Here is an 18345-nt window from a genome sequence, read left to right as displayed (position 1 = left end):
CAGGCCACTGGTGAAAGAGCAGAAGATTGATTCCTTTAAAGAGGGCTTGCTACAGATATTCAGCATTCTTTTTACTCCTTCTGGAATGCCTTTGGGCTTTAAGTATCTACAAAGGCACCCCACAAGGGACCTCTGTCAGATTACTGATGCAAATTAGTCCTCAACAATGTTTGACCTAAGCACAACTTGTAGCCACACAGCCTGACTGATCTTATGGTTCTGTGTAATAAACTAGTCGCAGATTCCTTTTCTTAGATTTTCCGGATCCAGTGCTTCACTTGGGAAATATTCTTTCAGTACCTCTGTGCACCAGTAGGTAGCGCCGATCACTCCGCATTGTAGGCCTCATCTGTGCTGGATGAGACATTTGCTGTTCCTATGAAGGTGCCACCCAACGTGCTGACATAAGTTCATTTTTGTGTGTGCCATCAGCACCGATCCAGAAGAGCTACTAGAGTCAATTTTTGACTGCTTTTGTTTGACTTTTTTTCAATCCTTTTTTGAGCTTTTGCTACAGGTGTGACTTAGCCATGTCCCCTTGGGAAACCTTTGTTTTACTTTATGAATCCCAGCCAACCGGGTCAGCTCAGTCAGCCATCAAACATACCACACAACTCACTTATGATCAAAACCAATACCACAGAGACGTAAAAGTGCACAAAACGTTAATGACATGTTCGCCAACACTGTCAATTCACAGATAATTCACATAAGTTATATCAAACTGATATTATTTCACTTATTTATTTTTTTAAAGTCTGTTTATATTTTAGAAAATTCAGACAATGCATAACTCCGCTCCCCAATCCGGTGCAAAATCACAATCCCGATAGTAAAGGGAGGAGGAGTAAAACCCGAGATATATACAAGAGGATCACTTTACATATGAGGCAGCTGCTAGAGTACTTATTGTTGCGTTTCTTTAGGGTTGGGGACGCAAATCAACAATCTTCAGTAGTGGCTACTCCACAGTTGGAGCAGCTAAAGGTTATTCTCCCTTCCACTCCCAGACCTGACTGTGATGGTGGCTGCCACTGCTGTTTTGGGGATGTCATCTGGGAGGGGTGAAGATCAGAGGGCTCTGGTCTCTGATAGATGCATGACTCCATATCAGCTTTCTGAAGTTGCAAACAATGTGGTTGGTCTTGAAGGCCTTCCTAAAGTCTATCAAAGGGAGGCTGGTGCAGGTCCGCACAGAGGACACCACCACCAGGTGGCACTGCAACTAATACGGCAGAGTGTTGGCTCTGTGCCTATGGTGTTGATTGGAGTGTCAGGGTATCGCCCTGATTGCAAACCACCTGGCCCTAAAATTGTGACTCCATTTCCATGCTGGACAGTCACCCTAACTGTATTATTTGCTCTTCCTTACCCCTCGAAAGATGATACTCCATGAGCTGGACCCCAAAAGGGCTTTAAGCTTTTACAGTGTGAGCACCAAGGAATACTGTGGACGATCAGCTGTTTGTGGGAATCTCCAGGGCATTGAAAGTGGAGGCTTTGCAGAAAAGGATTCTGTTGAGGTAGATAGTCCTGCATTCACTGGCCAAGAAGCATCCCACACAGTCTGAGAGCACATTCCAACGGGACTAATGCTGCAACCACTGTGTTGGCTCAAGGAGTGACTGGATTTGACATCTGCCAGGCTGCGACATTGGCTTCATTGCGTACATTGAGGAAGCGCTATTGCTTTGATAGCCAAGTCGATCAGCAAGAACGTTTGCCCCACCCCGTCCTGTAAAACTTTACTAGGGTGGTACTCCTTCAGTATCTACAGTCTGTAGTTAGAAGTATCCATCAGAACACGTTAATTACATTTGGCAACTGTTTCTGGTGAGTCCTGTAACTGCAGATGACTTACGTCTTTCCACCTCCCCTTCTGTAGAGTGGTTTCTGCTTACTGTCTAGAAAAGTCCTAAGTTGGTAATCTAAACACTCGAACTTCCAGTTATTAATGCTGGGCGATCAAGGGCACGGAAGGAGTCAAGCAAGAATCTAACATCTGCATAGGAGTGGGTTTTTGTATGCTTTTTCACTTCATGACTTCAAGGGCAGTGTTGAGTCAACACTGAGCCAAACATCCCCACATAGTGGAAAGCAGGAGAATTGCTAGCAAAATCTTACTGGGTTCAGTCTTGTGCTTGGGAGTATTCTAAGATGAGGAATCTGTGTTTAGTGTCCACTAGACAGAACCTTACCAAAGGTAAGTAAATTAGGGCCAGATGTATCAAACATTTTTGCGATCGCAAAAATATGTTTTGGTATGTAACAAGTCCAGTTTGCAATTCGGTAACTTGTTACCGAATCGCAAATTGGATTTGTGACTACATACCGATTCGGTATTAGGAAGGGGCGTGTCAAGGGCGTCCCTTCCTAATACCGAATCGCAGAGGTATGTATGATTTTGTGACCATGAATGCGGTTGCAAAACAATCGCAGTTACCACCTACTTCAAGTAGGTGGTAACCCATTCGCAAACAGACATGGTGGTCTGCCGAGCCCAGCAGGCCACCATCCCTGTGATTGTAGCCATTCGCAATGGCTTGCAAATTGCGACCTACCTCGTGAATATTAATGAGGTAGGTCCATTTGCAAGCCCTTGCGAATCGCAGTATGAAACTCCTGGAGTTTCATCCATTCCTATAGCGATTACTTAATTGCGATTCGCTAAAAATCGCAATTAGGTAATCACTATTGTGAATGATACGTCTGGCCCTTACTCTTTTGTTTCATAGGCCCCTCAACCAGAAGCCTAGTTTTTTCCTTTCTCAGGAGCATTGGAAGTGCCCTTCAACCCACAAGGTGGCTAGGATGAGTGAAAGAGTGAGAAATCTGAGGTGTCGCTTACAGGGCACCAATACGAGATTACGGTGATCTTCCTGATTTAATCTTGGTACCAAGATGTGAAGGCAAGGACTTGTTTTGTGGCTTGTTTGTCTAAATCAACATGTGCGCCTCATGAGGAAGGTGTCTGGCAGCCCAATCAGGCTGAAGCTCCAAAAGAATTAAACCCGCTTCTCTTCAAATTCCAATCCCTAAGCTAGTGACAACCATTCCCTCTCCTATTCCTAGAGTTTGTGCTCAAGATGCCATTTCTGAATTGGGAGCCACTCCTTTTTCTCAGTGGGCTGGACTTTGTCAACCTAGATGACACTATAAGCTTTAAAGTTAGTCGGGCGATGCATGAGGAATGAATGCCATGTAGATATTTGTATTATGAATGTACTTCTATACACTTGATTCATTCCCATTGATCAGTGTGTGGGTGAATATGCTGGCCAGTGAGTTGAATCTCAAACAGAAGAATAAGGCCTTGGGACTTTTTGCCCCTTTCAGTGCTAAAGTGCAGCTATTTCATGACCATCAATGCAGGTGAAGTCATACGTTGGATTTTCCCTGCTCCGCACCTCCACCCTGCGAGTGCCCCGTCTGTCATAATACTGGCCTGTTACATTGTTCCTAAAAGAAGGAATTACAAGGATGGTTAGTAAAGAATACAAGTTATGCTAGTTTTATTGGATGCTTGGTTTAACATTGTTTTCTGAACTAGTAAGTTTGAGAAGCTACTTTCCTCTGCCCTTGAATGCAGAGTGCCTGGCATGTCCATATCTACCGTACAGACGGATGCTGTATGGACCTGCACTTACTCCCAGGCAAGTGAGGACTACAAACTACAGATGAATGGGGCTATAAGTAAAACGATGTGGAGGAAAAATTAGTAGTATTCATTGTGAAAGATCAGTGCAGCTTTTATCCTTAGTATTGATTGAGTAAATTTCGACTGTGGACTAAACCTGAAATTGTGAGACTTGATATGTTGGTAAGATAATTTGGTACAAGACTGTGGCTAACAAAAGTTTGTGGACTAAACATGGTATAGTTATCGAGGCTTACTAAAGCACTGTTAGTCAAGCTGTGGTAATGAATTAATTTTAACATTATTGCTCAACATGCCTAGTTTTACTAATGTCATGCCTCTCACGACTAGAACTACGGAGAGGCTTTCCCCTTCCCAATAGGAATCTTGTCCCAGAGGCAGACTGAGACTGCAACGAAGGTTTCTCCTCTGCCCGGGTCTTGCATTTTGGAGGTATTCATTCCTTCCTGTTTTTGCTTAAAGGGTGAGGCGCTCCGGCAGATTTTGGTGAACAGATACCATGGAAATATCAGACCCCCAGGACGGAGAGAGAGCCTTACCAGCTTCAGCAATGGCCCGCTGTCTCCTGGAGGACCCCACAAGTCCGGCCCCGGAGGTAGGCACCCTAGGAAATATTATCCTTGACTGGCCGATTGCTTTCAGTAGGTCATCACAGGCAATATGTACTCCTTGTCGCAGGTTTATCACTTGGCTTGCGAGATCTGTGTTGGTAGATTTCAGGCGGGATCTACAGTTGCCCTGGAACTGGCTGATGGGTGAAGTGCCTTGGCAGAACTGTGCAGGTTCTTTGGTTTTGCCACTGCACCTCTTGTGTAACTTGTTTAGTGCTCATAGTTCTTTGCAGATACCAGGGATGGCTCTGCCAGTCCACTTATTCCTGAACTGTTGGTCCATTAGCTGCACCCGTCTAGCTCTGGCAGTCCACCACAGCTTACTGGCTGCGCGGACTGATGTGCTGAACTTCACTAGCACAACTGCAGCGTCAGCAGACATGCGCCACTGGACAACTCTAGCAATCCACCTACTCTTGCCTTGCTGCACCCTCCGCTAAGGGGCGTGCTCTTAACTTGTAGCAGGCTGCACCTTCTCTGCGCACACTGGTGTGTCAGGTGCTTCTTTTGATCTGCATTCTGTTTGCACAGTAGTGAAACTAGCACTGCTTGCTTTTGTAACTCCACCCTTAGCTGCATATTTTGCGGCCAAATGATATGGGACCTGATCTAAACCGTGCCTGTGCATTCGCTAGCTGGAACTCTATGCCTATGGTGTTTATGGCAAATGTATTTCTCAAGCAGGTAAAAACAAGTGCTTAGGTAGCTTTGTTTTTCATCTGCTGTACAGTAAAGGTCAAGCCCTCTTGCTCATTGCATGCACATATGTATGACTTCATCCTTCACATCCAGAGCACTGCACATACTTTTCTGAGGACAGTTTAGTTGCATGCTCCAGGTTTTAGGACCCTGGTCATGGCTGTTGCTTCCATATTCAAGGTACCATTTGAGCCTGATGGCCGACCTGTGGTGCTGTGCAGCGCAAGAACATATCAAGGGCTTCTTCTGATAAGGACAATATTTGGGTTCTGCATCAACATAATTTTAGCTTTGCCAATGCAGAATTCGGTCTTTGCCTTGGCTAAAAACTCTCGATGTCTTTTTCTCCTAGGCGGAAGCTCAGGCTCCCCCACGCTGTGCCGCAGTGAGATGACGCTGGCAGATGTTCAGTGTCACCTGGATAAGGAAGGTGCCTCCGACCTGGTCATTGATCTGATTATGAACGCAACTAGTGACCGTGTGTTTCATGAAAGCATTTTGCTGGCCATTGCACTGCTGGAAGGAGGGAATACATCAATACAGGTAACAGCACCATCCTTTTCTTCCTTTCGTTTGTATTATTCATGGTCTAATGTGTTTAATTGATGAGCCACCTCACCAAGATTGAAGGTCCTGAACCAACTTTGTACATGTTTTCCAGATTACAGTTCTTGTTTTAGATTGTTGAGTTTATTTTAAGGCTCCTTGCTTGGGTCACAATTTGGAGCAAAGAACACTAACCAGTGCACATTGCAAAGAACGCCTGCGATATCCAGACCTTAAAGTTTCTGTGGAACTATAATAGTATCAACCCCAGGGATGGTGTGTCAGATATGCAGTTTTCTTGGCATTGGTTCTAAACTACCACACTGGCTCGTTCACGAGCAAATGTTTGACATACTGCTTTAAAAAAAGCAACACTACATGCTGCAGCCCATGTCATCGCTGAATTCTGGCAACATGGTTCAATCTCATCCATCCTCTCTGCTGGCTTTGCTCTCAAATCAGGTTTACTTAAACATTGGCAATGCCAATCAGGGTTGCCTTTGGACCTATTGGCTCTGCCAGTGAGTTTTACCCATGCTGCACAGCTTTCTTAATGCTGTTGCAGCATGGCTAAAAAAAAAATTAAGAAGGGTTTTGATGTGGACTGCTGCGCAATTGTTTTGTAGGCATTAGATGTCTTTTTTATTTTTGTTACTAATGCTAGTTGGATTGGTAACTTACTTACTCCTACTAGTCCAACTGGGCTACAAGGCATCAAGCAGGACTCTCCAGCTACTTCTGCCCTGGAATTTTCTTTCAAGTTGACTCCAGGTGTAACCCATCGTCTTGCAGTCAGCCTCGGGCTTCAGTGCCAGTAATTTCTTGGCTTTCCTCTTTTTTTTTTTTTTTTTTTTTTTTTTTAAGGGTTCCAAGTCAAGGCTTGCCTGGTATTGATTGATAAGGGTTTGCAGAGGGTGTGGCCTATCCATCCCCAGCGTCTTCTTTATTTTTTCAGGGCGTTGGAAAGGGTGCTGCCATAGGTCGTTGTTGCTAATGGTGTTTGGCCAGAGGATTTGCTTCAGGCGGGTCAAAGTATGGACTTTGTTGGTGGTGGTCACTGTTGTCCTACAGATTTCTGCTCCATACAGAAGGACCGATTTTACATTGTTGTTAACCAGCCTGATCTTGATTTTCAGCGTTTGGTCCTTGGAGGTCCAGATCTTCTTCAGCTGAAAGTAGTCAGGCCTTGCTTTGCTGTTTTTTTGCCTTGATGTCCGTGTCTGTGCCATCCTGCTTGTCTGACACTGCCCAGGTAGATATAAGCCTCAACTTCTCCAGTGCATCCCCTGCAAGAGTGACTGCAGTTGTGCTGGCCATGTTAACTTTCAGGATCTTGGTGTTTTCCTCTCTGAATGTTGAGGCCAAGTTGTGCTGATGTAGCTATCATCTTGTTGGTCTTCTCTTTTGTCTGCAGATGACTGTGGGAGAGTAGGGCCAAGTCATCTGCAAACTCCAGGGCATCAAACTGCATCCAAGGTGTCCACTGGATCCCATTTCTTCTTCTTTCTGGTTGTCTTAATGATCCTGTCTATGGCCAGCAGGACGACAAAAGGTGAGAACAAACAACCCTGGTGGATGCCAGTCCTCATTTGGAAGGCTTCCATGAGTTGTCCGCCATGGACTATCTTTCAGGTCATTACTTCATAACAGTTCTTGAAGATTCTTACAAGTTTATCGGGCACACCATAGTAGCGGAGAAGTTTCCAAAGGGGGTCTCTGTCCATGCTGTTGAATGCCTTCTCACAGTCGAAGTTTGCAGTGGGGAGAATTCCATTCCATCGACTGCTCAATGATGATGTGCAGTGGATCTCTTTTTGAAAGCCAGCTTGCTTATCTTGACACTGAGCATTGACGTGGTCCTTCATTATGTTCAGGATGACTCTATTGAACACTTTGCCTGGGGTTGATAGTTATCCTTCTGTAGTTTGTGCAGTTTCTCAGGCCACCTCTCTTGGGGATCTTGATGAGATAACCCTGCTTCCTGTCTGACAGCAGCTTTTCGTCTTCCCAAATCCTTCCAAACATGGGATGGAACCGGTTTACTGCTACCTCTGCAGGAATGTTGTTGGGTCCTGCTACCTTCCAATTTCTCCTATGTTTGATGGCTTGCTGTATTTCTTCAATAGTTGGTCTGCTGCAGTCGATTGGCAAGTCCTTTTCAGCTGGCTGTATGTCGGGTGGAGACTGAGGCACAGGCTGGTTCAGCAGTTATTCAAAGTGCTCCACCCATCTTTGTTGTTGGCCTTCGTTGCTCATGATCGTTTTCCCAGCTTTTTTTCACAGGTCTTTTTGGCTTAGTTTCCTTGTTATATTAGTCTTTTCAAGTTTACATGGCTTGCTGCTTCCTGGGCTTCTGCAGCAAGACCATTGATAAATCGTAGCTTGTTTGTTTTTAAGCTGCTTTGCTTTCTTGTTGGTTTTGGTGTATTTTCCCTGAGCTTTTGCTTTTTGTGTTCTTCATTTGGTGTTGACTGCAGCTTTCCTTTGTTTTCTCTTTTGGATTTTGCAGAAACTCATGGAGATCAAATCTTTATGCAGATGTTTCTTGGGACCGAGTGCGTCCTGGCAAGTTGTCACTGTTTATCTGATCTTCTTCCACTGACTTTCTACCGGATCTCTGTCACCCTCTAGTTCTTGTAGGCCTTGAAACTCATTACTGAGGGTGACTGAGTGTTCATGTTTCTGTACATCTTTGAGGAGGGTGGTGGTATGTCGCTGGTGTTAGTTTGATTCCATTTGTGCTTTTTCAGCTTTAGCATTAGCCTGGCCACGACAAGGTGATTGTCTGACGCGGTGTCTGCTCCTCTCCTCACACATCCTGCAGGGAACTTGGAAATTCTTGGCAATGCTGACAGTCAATCTGATTCTCTCGAATGGTCTGGTGACACCCATGTTGCCTTGAGTATTCTTGTGTGTGGGAATAAACTACCACCTAGCATCAGACTGTTCCGGGCGCAGAGATCTGCAAGCCTTTCACCATTCTTGTTCGTATCACCAAAGCCACAGTTGTCTGTGACTACTTCGTATTGAGTGTTTGTGCTTCATCTTTACATTGAGGTCCCGCATCAGTATGTTGATGCCTCTCTCACGGCATTTCTCTAGAATGGACTAGTCTGTTGTAAAAAAATTATTTTTCCTCTTTGTTGTTGTTTGCAGGTGCATAGCATTTGATAACATGCATGTACCCTCTTTTTCTTTGTGCAGAAGTTGACTGCGATTCTGTGTCTGTGGGCTTCCAGTCCAATCAGGACTCTGTTGACTGCTGGCGTTAGCATAAGTGCTACTCCCTGAGTTTGTGGGACATTCTCTTTCCAGAATACAGCAGCATTCCTTCTGGAGACAGTCTTTTTTTTTCCTGACTTTCAATTTGGTCTTGCTGAAGCTAAGCAGGGCAATGTTGCATATATTTTTTTTTTTTCATCTCCCCTGCCACTTGTGCTGTCTTGCCTGTCTCATACATGGGCCTCACGTTCCATGTCCTGATGGAACTTGTCTTGATCGGAAGCAGGTGAATCAGCTTTCCGGCTTCCAGGGATCTCTGCCTTCGACCTTCTCTGTGAAGGAGATTCCTCTTTCCCTAAGACTGAGCTGTCTTTTGACATTTCTGTAGCTAGTATTATTTTACATGGTGGGGTAGCTAGCCCCGTGCATAATCCTCCTCCTTTTGCAGCTGGGCTATGTACCCGCTGTGGTGGAGCTGGATTGGTAACTAGAAAGAAACGAAGCTGGGAGGGGGGCAGGGAAGCAAAATGGGGGATGCAGTTGGGGAAGCAAAATGGGGGATGCAGGCAGTGAAACAAAGTGGGGGGCATAGGTTGGGGGAAGCTACACAGGGAATGGAAACACCAGAGATAGCGGCACACAGTAAGGGAGAGCTACACAGGGAGCACAGATCCACAGCAAGACAGAGCAACACGGAGATAGAAGAAACAAGTCGGGATGGAATCTATATAGGAATGGGAGAGAAGTACACAGTGCGGCAGAGGAACAAGGAGCATTGGGGAAGAGAGGGTATCTCCCTAACGCGGCAGGATGAAGCAACACAGGGTGAAGCAGTATGGAGACTGGAGGGCAGAGAAGAATAAGGCGAGAGCAACACAGATGAGGCAGGAGAGAAGTATACAGCAAAACGGAGACAGGAGCAAAGAAGCACATGGCAAGATAGCAACATGCAGACGTGGTTCCGAGAAGCACATGAGGCAGACAGCTGGAAAACACACATTCTTAGAGTGCTTAACTAAAAGCAAAAAAGCACCAAAAAAAAACAAAAGCAGTGTATGGATGCCTTAAAGAATCCACACATTTTTTCTGGGGAGTAAAGCCCACACAAGCCATCCAATAAGAAGCAAAGCAAATGAGTGACGAAGCCAACCAATGGTAAACTATTTGCATGCTCTATGCTCACTGTTAATAAACAAAAATTCCCTGCAGCACATGGCGCGTGGGAAGTCTTAGGTGAGGCCTAAAATTTGCTTCTCTTTCCAGAAGGTGCCATCTGCTAAGGTACTTAATAAAGCAATCAAGGTTTTGGGGAACCGCGCAGTATGGATCACAGGCCTCTTCGATGAATTTGAAAATGGCTAAACCTGTATAATCTGGTCCCCTGGGTAGGGTATATGGCATCCAGCCACTATCTCACCGGTACTCAAAGTACGGCCCGCGGGCCGCCAGCGGCCCCACGGACCTAACTTGGCGGCCCGCGACCGCGAGACGCACACCAAACGCAATAAACAATGGCCGCCGTATGTAAACATAGAGGAGGGCCGCGGGAGCATGCTCCCGCGGCCCTCCTCTATGTTTACATACGGCGGCCATTGTTTATTGCGTTGCCATGACGATCTGTGGAAGCAAAAGCCCCATAAAAGTCAGCGCTTGCAGCTAACTTTTACGGGGCTTTGGTCGTCTGCCTGCTGTCACCGGCTCCACGTCTGCTGCCCGCCTGCCTGCCTGCTGTTCCAGATTTGTGGCATCTTTACAGTGCTTTGAGTCAGGTAAGGCTCTTTGGTTATTTATTTATTTGTTTTTAATGTAGTGTGTGTTACTGGGGTAGGCGTGTGAGCAGATTGCGCTGTGTGTGTGCGCTGTGTGTGTGTTTTACTGGGGTGGGGTGAGAGCAGATGGCGCTGTGTGTGTGCGCGCTGTGTGTGTTACTGGGGTAGGGGTGAGAGCAGATGGCGCTGTGTGTGCGCGCGCTGTGTGTGTTACTGGGGTAGGCGTTAGAGCAGATGGCGCTGTGTGTGTGCGCGCTGTGTGTGTTACTGGGGTAGGGGTGAGAGCAGATGGCGCTGTGTGTGTGCGCTGTGTGTGTGTGTTACTGGGGTAGGCGTGAGAGAAGATGGCGCTGTGTGTGTGCGCGCTGTGTGTGTTACTGGGGTAGGCGTGAGAGCAGATGGCGCTGTGTGTGTGTGTTACTGGGGTAGGGGTGAGAGCAGATGGCGCTGTGTGTGTGCGCGCTGTGTGTTACTGGGGTAGGGGTGAGAGCAGATGGCGCTGTGTGTGTGCGCTGTGTGTGTGTGTTACTGGGGTAGGGGTGAGAGCAGATGGCGCTGTGTGCAGATGGCGCTGTGTGTGTTACTGGGGTAGGCGTGAGAGCAGATGGCGCTGTGTGTGTGCGCGCTGTGTGTGTTACTGGGGTGGGGTGAGAGCAGATGGCGCTGTGTGTGTGCGCGCTGTGTGTGTTACTGGGGTAGGGGTGAGAGCAGATGGCGCTGTATGTGTGCACGCTGTGTGTGTTACTGGGGTAGGGGTGAGAGCAGATGGCGCTGTGTGTGTGCGCGCTGTGTGTGTTACTGGGGTAGGGGTGAGAGCAGATGGCGCTGTGTGTGTGCGCTGTGTATGTGTGTTACTGGGGTAGGGGTGAGAGCAGATGGCGCTGTATGTGTGCGCGCTGTGTGTGTTACTGGGGTAGGGGTGGGAGCAGATGGCGCTGTGTGCAGATGGCGATAGGGGTGAGAGCAGATGGCGCTGTGTGTGATAGACCGGACCCTGCAAGGGTAAGAACTGTGCTGCTGTATCTTTGTCTTGTAATGCTTAGGCACCAAGTTAGACCTTTGTTTGTACAACCTCTAAACAATAATGCTTACTTTTATAACGCATACCCACCAACCCAGTACAGCCAGAGAGAAACCACCCACCCATGAAAACTACCAAAAATCAGATGACAATCCCAATATAAATCAAACCATTTGTGAAGTGTCCAGTGGGGTACACTTTGTGTGATGGGCAAACACCTTCAGCTTACTCCTCCTCCCAGGGGTGCGGATGATAAATGGCTGCTGCATCTAATTAAATGTCTCTTGTGATTAGGATAGGGATATACTCTGGAACATTCCCATTTGGCTCTTGTGATTAGTGTAGGAATATACTACTAGAGCCAGGGCTGTTGAAAATGTCTTACAATAATACACTTTTTTTTATCTGGCCCCTGGCATTTCGCGCACAGTTGATTTCTGTTGCTGTGTGACCCAGCATGCTGAAAAAAAAAAGTTTCTAAAAAGAGGCCCGTATACCATTCATTGGCCTCATTATCACTCTAGTATTCCTAGCAGGTTGCAAGCATAATTGCAAAAAATACTTTTTATAACATGGTCCTCTGGGAATCGGCAAAGGCCAGCATGTGTGTTGCCAGTTGTTAGATCACAGTATGCTTTGTTTCCTTTTACACATCACTTTATATTACTTTGCTGTTGTGCACAGAGGTCTGTAGCGAGACGCAGTGTTGGTCCATTGGTCGTGAGGCGGTGTCGGTCCATCGGTCGCTCGTGAAGTGTTGTCGGTCGTGAAGTAGTGTCGGTCCTTTGGCTGTGAGGGGAAAATCTGATTCCTGACCCTTGAAAATCATTGCACAAACTTGCTGAGACCAATGGCCTACAGTCCAGTTACCAAGCCTTGCAAACGACCCAGATCCATACAGAGTGAACACAGATCATTCCAGGCAGCATGGGAAGAAGAGTACTTGTTTGTTGAATGGCCAAAGGAGAAAGCTACCTGTTTGCTTTGCAAAGAGAAAGTAAATGTTCTTAAGAGATATAACCTGGAACGGCACTACAAAACTCGACACGCAAGTTATAGTGAGAACTTCCCATTGCACTCACAACTGCGTTCAGCAAAAGTGGCATCGTTAAAGCAAACACTTCTTTCCCAGCAGAAGCTCTTCCTTTGCCAAATGAAGGAATCTGAGGCTGTTACAGAAGCATCATTCAAAATATGCTACCTGCTTGCCAAACATAAGAAGCCATTCACGGAGGCAGAGCTGGTGAAGAAATGTTTCCTTTCAGCAGCTGAAACTTTGTTTGAGAACTATAGCAACAAATCCAGCATTTTAAAAGAAATTGGTGCTTTACAGCTATCGGATTCCACTTGTGCACGCAGAATAGAGGCAATGGGTGAAAATATCCAGGAGCAGGTGATCAAAGCTGTCAGAGAGTCACCGTTCTTCAGCATTGCCATCGATGAGTCCACAGATATAGGCGATGTGGCCCAGTTATTAGTTTGGGTGAGGTATTTGGACCAATCACTTCATCCCAAAGAAGAGCTCCTGTGCCTTCTACCACTGCACGGGCACACAAGAGGAGAAGATATTCTGGACAGTATCTGCAACTACTTCGAAACACATCACATACCACTGGACAGTCTTGTTAGCATCACAACAGATGGCGCGCCTGCTATGGTAGGCCATGACAGAGGCTTTGTATCTTTGCTTAAAAAGAAGCTCACTGGACAGCCTGTAATAGACTACCACTGCATTATTCATCAGGAAGTTCTGTGTGCAAAATTAAAGCATGGAGAACTGAATAACGTCCTAAAACTTGCAGTGAAAATTGTTAATTTTATTCGTGCCAAAGCCCTTAACCATAGACTTTTTAAGGCTATGCTGCAGGATTCTGAAGCTGAATATACAGACCTCTTGATGCACACTGAAGTGCGATGGCTAAGCAAAGGGAAAGTTCTGGAGCGGTTCATTGCTTTGCTTCCTGAAATTGAACACTTTACAAACAGCAGAGGTCAAACATTCCCAGAACTAAAGGATGTGAAATGGCTTTTAATGCTCCATTTTCTTTCAGATCTATTTGCACACTTCAATGCTCTTAATTTGATGCTGCAAGGCAAACAACAGCTTGTGTGGTCCATGATGAATGGTATTTACTCATTTGAAAGTAAGCTTGTGCTATTCAAAGAACAACTGGATGTTGCTGACTTCACCCACTTTCCAAAACTGTTGGCTGTGACTCAGAGGTTTCCAAATGCACAAGAAATGCTGCCAACGCTAAATCTTGGTGCATGTCTTGAGGAAATTTCTGGGGAGATCAAAAGGCGATTTTCTCAATTCAGAACCCTCACCCCCCTATTCAGGCTGGTTGAAAACCCCTGGATGGTGAGTGCACGAAATCTTGATGCTGTTGAACTTATTGGCGTGAAAAGACCGCAAGCACAAATGGAGCTGATAGACATGCAGCATAACTCAGCTCTTGAAGCATCTTTTTTGGGGCAGGCACCAGAAGAATTCTGGAACACTGTGCCTTCTGACAAATTTCCTGTTCTTTTTACAGTGGCCCAGAAAATAATTTGTATGTTCGGGTCAATATATGTTTGCGAAAGTTCGTTTTCCACAATGGGACTTTTGAAGAGTAAATTCAGAAATAAGCTAACAGACTTACATCTGGATCAGCTCTTAAGGCTTGCCGTTTCAGACATAATACCAGATTACAGAACACTAATAAGAGACATGAAGTGCAAAATAAGTTCATAGTATGTCTTCCTTTGACATACCTATTTTCCAGACTCAGAGAAAACTGTGCTGCATTGGGCCTGTGCTGAATATCCTGTTCACAAGAATTACCATGCCATGCCTCTTAAGATTACTATTGTCTGATAATAAAAATGTTTTTCAAAATGTCCCCTTTGTAGGTTTGTAGTTATACCTGGATTCAAAATACAGCATTGTTTAGCATTGTTTTGAAAAAGGGGGTGGGGTGGTTGTTCCCCCTCTAAGCCCCGCCCCCTCTAAGCCCCGCCCCCGCTGTCACTTCAGTGCGGCCCTCGGCCGCAAACCATACTGCAATTTTGGCCCCCGAGAAAAAGTTTGTGAGTACCCATGCACTATCTACTTAGACCGGACTCAACAAACTTCATTAAAACGCATAGAATTTCAATGTTGATATGATATAGAAATGGCATAAGAAAAAATTAAGATGGATAAACCTTCCTACCCAGAGAGAATAGAAAGTACTTCCTATAGGCGTATGTAGTGTGTTCCATTGTTAATGGAAAATACTCAATTCGATTTAAGTAATGGGCATGATAGAATTACGGTACTCCTTTGTGACGTCACGTTTTTAGTCACTGTACATCCCATATGCAAATTAGCCAACTCGCTTACACTTTAGGCCGGCCCTTCAAAACAAATCGTTGTACAAATTGCGCCCTTCCCTTGTGAGTATGAAAGCAGACTTTTGATGTACCTGAATACAAAATTCCCGAAAAGCAGGGCGCCCCTTGCTAAACACCCACCCCCTGCCTGGTGTCACCAGTATGCTGGGTCGACCCGGTCAAGAGGGTGTGGCACGTTTGTTCTACGTGGAAAGGTTTAACTCTTAAGTGGGTCCTGCTCCTGGGTACCCCGACTTCTACAACAGGCTTGTGTGGCATAGAGCGTTGCTTCACGTTGTTTGTACAGCGCTTCACACCACTGCAAGGTGGCCTCAGCGCGCAAGGGAGCAGGAGAGATGAGGGGCCAGGAAAGTGAAACGGGTAACAAGCAATGGTTGATTTGAGCCGGTGGTTTCCGGTGCGGGGCACAGGCACTTATTTTTGAGGGCCGGCACCTATTTTCTGACTCGCGCGTTTACTGCAAGCAAAAGACACATTTGGGAAAGACGGAGGAAGAGAAAAATGAAAAGGCATCACAAAGGGAGAAAGCAGAAAGCTGCAAGAGTGAGCTGAAGGGGCAGGTCCTGCTTGTAAATGGATTAAAGAGGTCCCTGATGGCTTCAGGATAGCTCTGCCTCAGTGTCCCGTGCACGCACATTTAATTGCAGGAGCCCCGTGCTTCAGAGGAGGGCTTTGGGCACCGGCACGTTTTTATTTACACATTAAGCACTGGGAACAATGACTGGAATATAGGCGTCTGTCGTGATATCCCGGTTGTTGAAATGCCTACTACTGCCACCACCCCTTGTAAAGTGTTGGAGTATGGCCGTGGTGCACGCACCCATACAACCGTGAGATGAATTTGTTGTTGGTCCTGTGAAGTGCGGCCACGCGTGTTAGTGCGCGCGGCTCATAGCACGTGCGGGCTCGCGGCTGAAGTGCGGGGCTTGTAAACTCACCAACACCCAGGCGCCCCACGATGACTTGCTCTCCTCTGTGTGGGAAATGCCATTAGGCAGCTGCAGGAACAGTGCGTGGGAACGCTGCCGGACCCACTCGCTCTCCCCCGGTGTGTGTGTTGTTGGGAAAGCACTGTCCGCCGGTGCCTAATGAATTCGACTCTTCTCCTGGCAATTGCTCCCGTGTGCAGACAGCTTTTGGAGTAAAAGGGGCAGTCTGATCTATTCCTCTAATTGACGCATATCTCACCGAGCTGTCTGCAGTGTTATCGGAATTTAGGCATAATTAAAAGGTACAGATCCTGCAAAGAGATGGCAGATTCCCCTATCGCCAGCTGCGTAATCCGCCCTACCACTTCCACGGCATCAGTGTTCAGAGCTAACTCCACCGTAAAGGGCAGCGGGTCATTCACCCAATCTAGGGTAGCTGTTCTGATTGATATTTCCAACCACAGATGCTTGCCTTGTGCATCCAGAAACTTTGTCCGTAGCTCCTGGGCACTGGCAGGTGGCGGCATCTCCCTCCCAGAGGCGCAGTTTAGTGAGATTTTGGGGAGTGAATCTCAAATTTTCCAACTCAAAAAGCAATGGCCACTTGGTTGAATGTGTGACGTGACCAAGGCTCGAGATGGACTGTTCACACGTGGAGCAATGCCATTACTGATTTACATTAGGTGGGCCTCTGGGGCTAAATATAGAGTGTGGCGAACTGCTACTTTGTTGCATCGGAGGTGGGCGGAATGCAGGTTTTACACTGAGTGAGTAAAAAATTATTCTGTCATTGTGAAACGATGGCCCTAAGGAGTAGGTGCCATCGGAAGTAAGCCATCCAACCATCCTATTTAGAGTGGACGATCAGATGGCTTTTTTTTTTGTTTTTTTTTTTGTTAGTTAAATCTCCGACCCCTGGACATATCCTGTTGGAGAGGGAGATTCAAAAAAGAAAAATTATGCCCATATTATGGGAGAAAAGGGGGGGGGGGGGGGGGCATTTTTTTTTTTCTTTTCATTTTTTGAAAGCAATTTCCCAATTTGTGAGTTGTTTTTGAGGGGGAAAAATGCTCAGCATTCTGATGAGTCTATGAGCAATAGCACAGCCGTCCTGGAATTGGAACGGGCCTTCACTGGGGGTCCCAAGACTGCCAGGTGGAACACTTCAATCTCAACGAGAACTTACTGTGGCAGAGGGAGACCCAGTTCCGCAAATATGTCTGGAAACTAAGGACCTCCTGAAATGTTGGAATAAACATGGAGGACGTATGGTGCAAAATTCGATAGTGTGTAAAGCCCGGGGCACATCCCGGCCATCAACGTGGTTCTGAACTCCGTGTTTATCTCCACAAGAACCGACTGGCCCCTGTGTAAATGATGGGGGGAACTCTGCAACCCAGTGAGGCTTACTTTGGGTTGCAGAGTTCCCTCCCTCAGCAAGATGGCTCAAAGGATCCAAATCTTGCTAAGGTGATCTGCAGACTTAAAGTTTGCACACTGACAAGGTCAACTCAGCCTTCCATCTTTCTCATGTTGGTAAATTAAGTACCGTTACACAGGGACAATGTAACACTTTTTAATTACAATGATAAACTTCAAATGTCATAAGTTGCAATTTAAAAATGTACCAACTATTGCTCATATTATGACTGATATTTCTATTACTATCCTCCTTTGTTTTCTCTCTTGTTTTTTTCATTCGTTTTCCTCTTTATTTCTTCTTCCTCAGCTAGACAATATTCAGTATTTTACCCCATTCCCCTCAACACGGTGTCCTTGATAACTAGGGATGATTGAGGATTTATGTCTGGATTCACCGTAGATGGTGGTGAAAGGACTGTCACACTTGGTTGCTTCTGGTGCAGGAAGGCTGATTGTCCCACAAGAAAGCATCAAAGATATGAGCATAGTTTAAGGACCCCTTCCTGAGGCAGGAAGGCTTCGGCACAGTGAGTTTGTGACTTCTAGAAATTCCATCAGCAAACTGGAAACCACTCTATAATTTCTTGAGTCGGTAGCTATTCGGCATTGACGAAGATCCTACAAGCTTACACCTTGTCTTTCTGAGCTCTCAAGGGACCCTCTGTGGGACCCTCTGTGGGAAGGTGCCTAGGCATGAAAGATCCATAATGCCCTGCGGTTTGCCATGGGATCAGCACTCCATACACATTCAGTGGTGGATTCAGGCAGCTCTTGGAACGGCTCGATCACTGGATAGTGTCAACATTAGATCAGTCGTAAGCTGAGGAGGCAGAGCCACCCGCGGGCGTTATGCACAGGAAATATTAGGCTTGGTAATGGTCACTGACCACTTGTTGAGGGTAGAAGAACCTATCGCAATAAGCAGGCTTGGTCTAACAATCGGGGAGTCCAGGTGTCTGGGAGTGTGTGAGAGGGATGCCTCATCTCTCAGAAAGTATGAACTCCTCCTCCTAGCACTATCTTGACCAGTTTCCTCATGTACTGGAACTAAAGGACAAATGGGTGGCACTTCGGCTTTTTTCTATTCCTT

At 46.3% G+C, this 18345-nt stretch overlaps 1 protein-coding gene across 5 annotated transcripts in view; it reads left to right on the top strand.

Annotated features, from left to right (window-relative positions):
- The window catches only part of ITPR1 (inositol 1,4,5-trisphosphate receptor type 1), a 1104774-nt gene that overhangs the window by 699033 nt on the left and 387396 nt on the right, over positions 1-18345 (top strand). For all 5 annotated transcript variants that reach the window (XM_069206352.1, XM_069206351.1, XM_069206348.1 and 2 more), the window contains 2 exons: positions 4121-4253; positions 5321-5511. In XM_069206352.1, the coding sequence (XP_069062453.1) occupies positions 4121-4253; positions 5321-5511 (324 nt within the window). The remainder of the gene's footprint in view (positions 1-4120; positions 4254-5320; positions 5512-18345) is intronic.

The sequence above is a fragment of the Pleurodeles waltl genome, chromosome 9 (assembly GCF_031143425.1).
Source record: "Pleurodeles waltl isolate 20211129_DDA chromosome 9, aPleWal1.hap1.20221129, whole genome shotgun sequence".
Lineage (NCBI taxonomy): Eukaryota > Metazoa > Chordata > Amphibia > Caudata > Salamandridae > Pleurodeles > Pleurodeles waltl.
The sequence above is the reverse complement of the archived record's forward strand: the minus strand, read 5'-3'. Positions and strand labels throughout refer to the sequence as shown.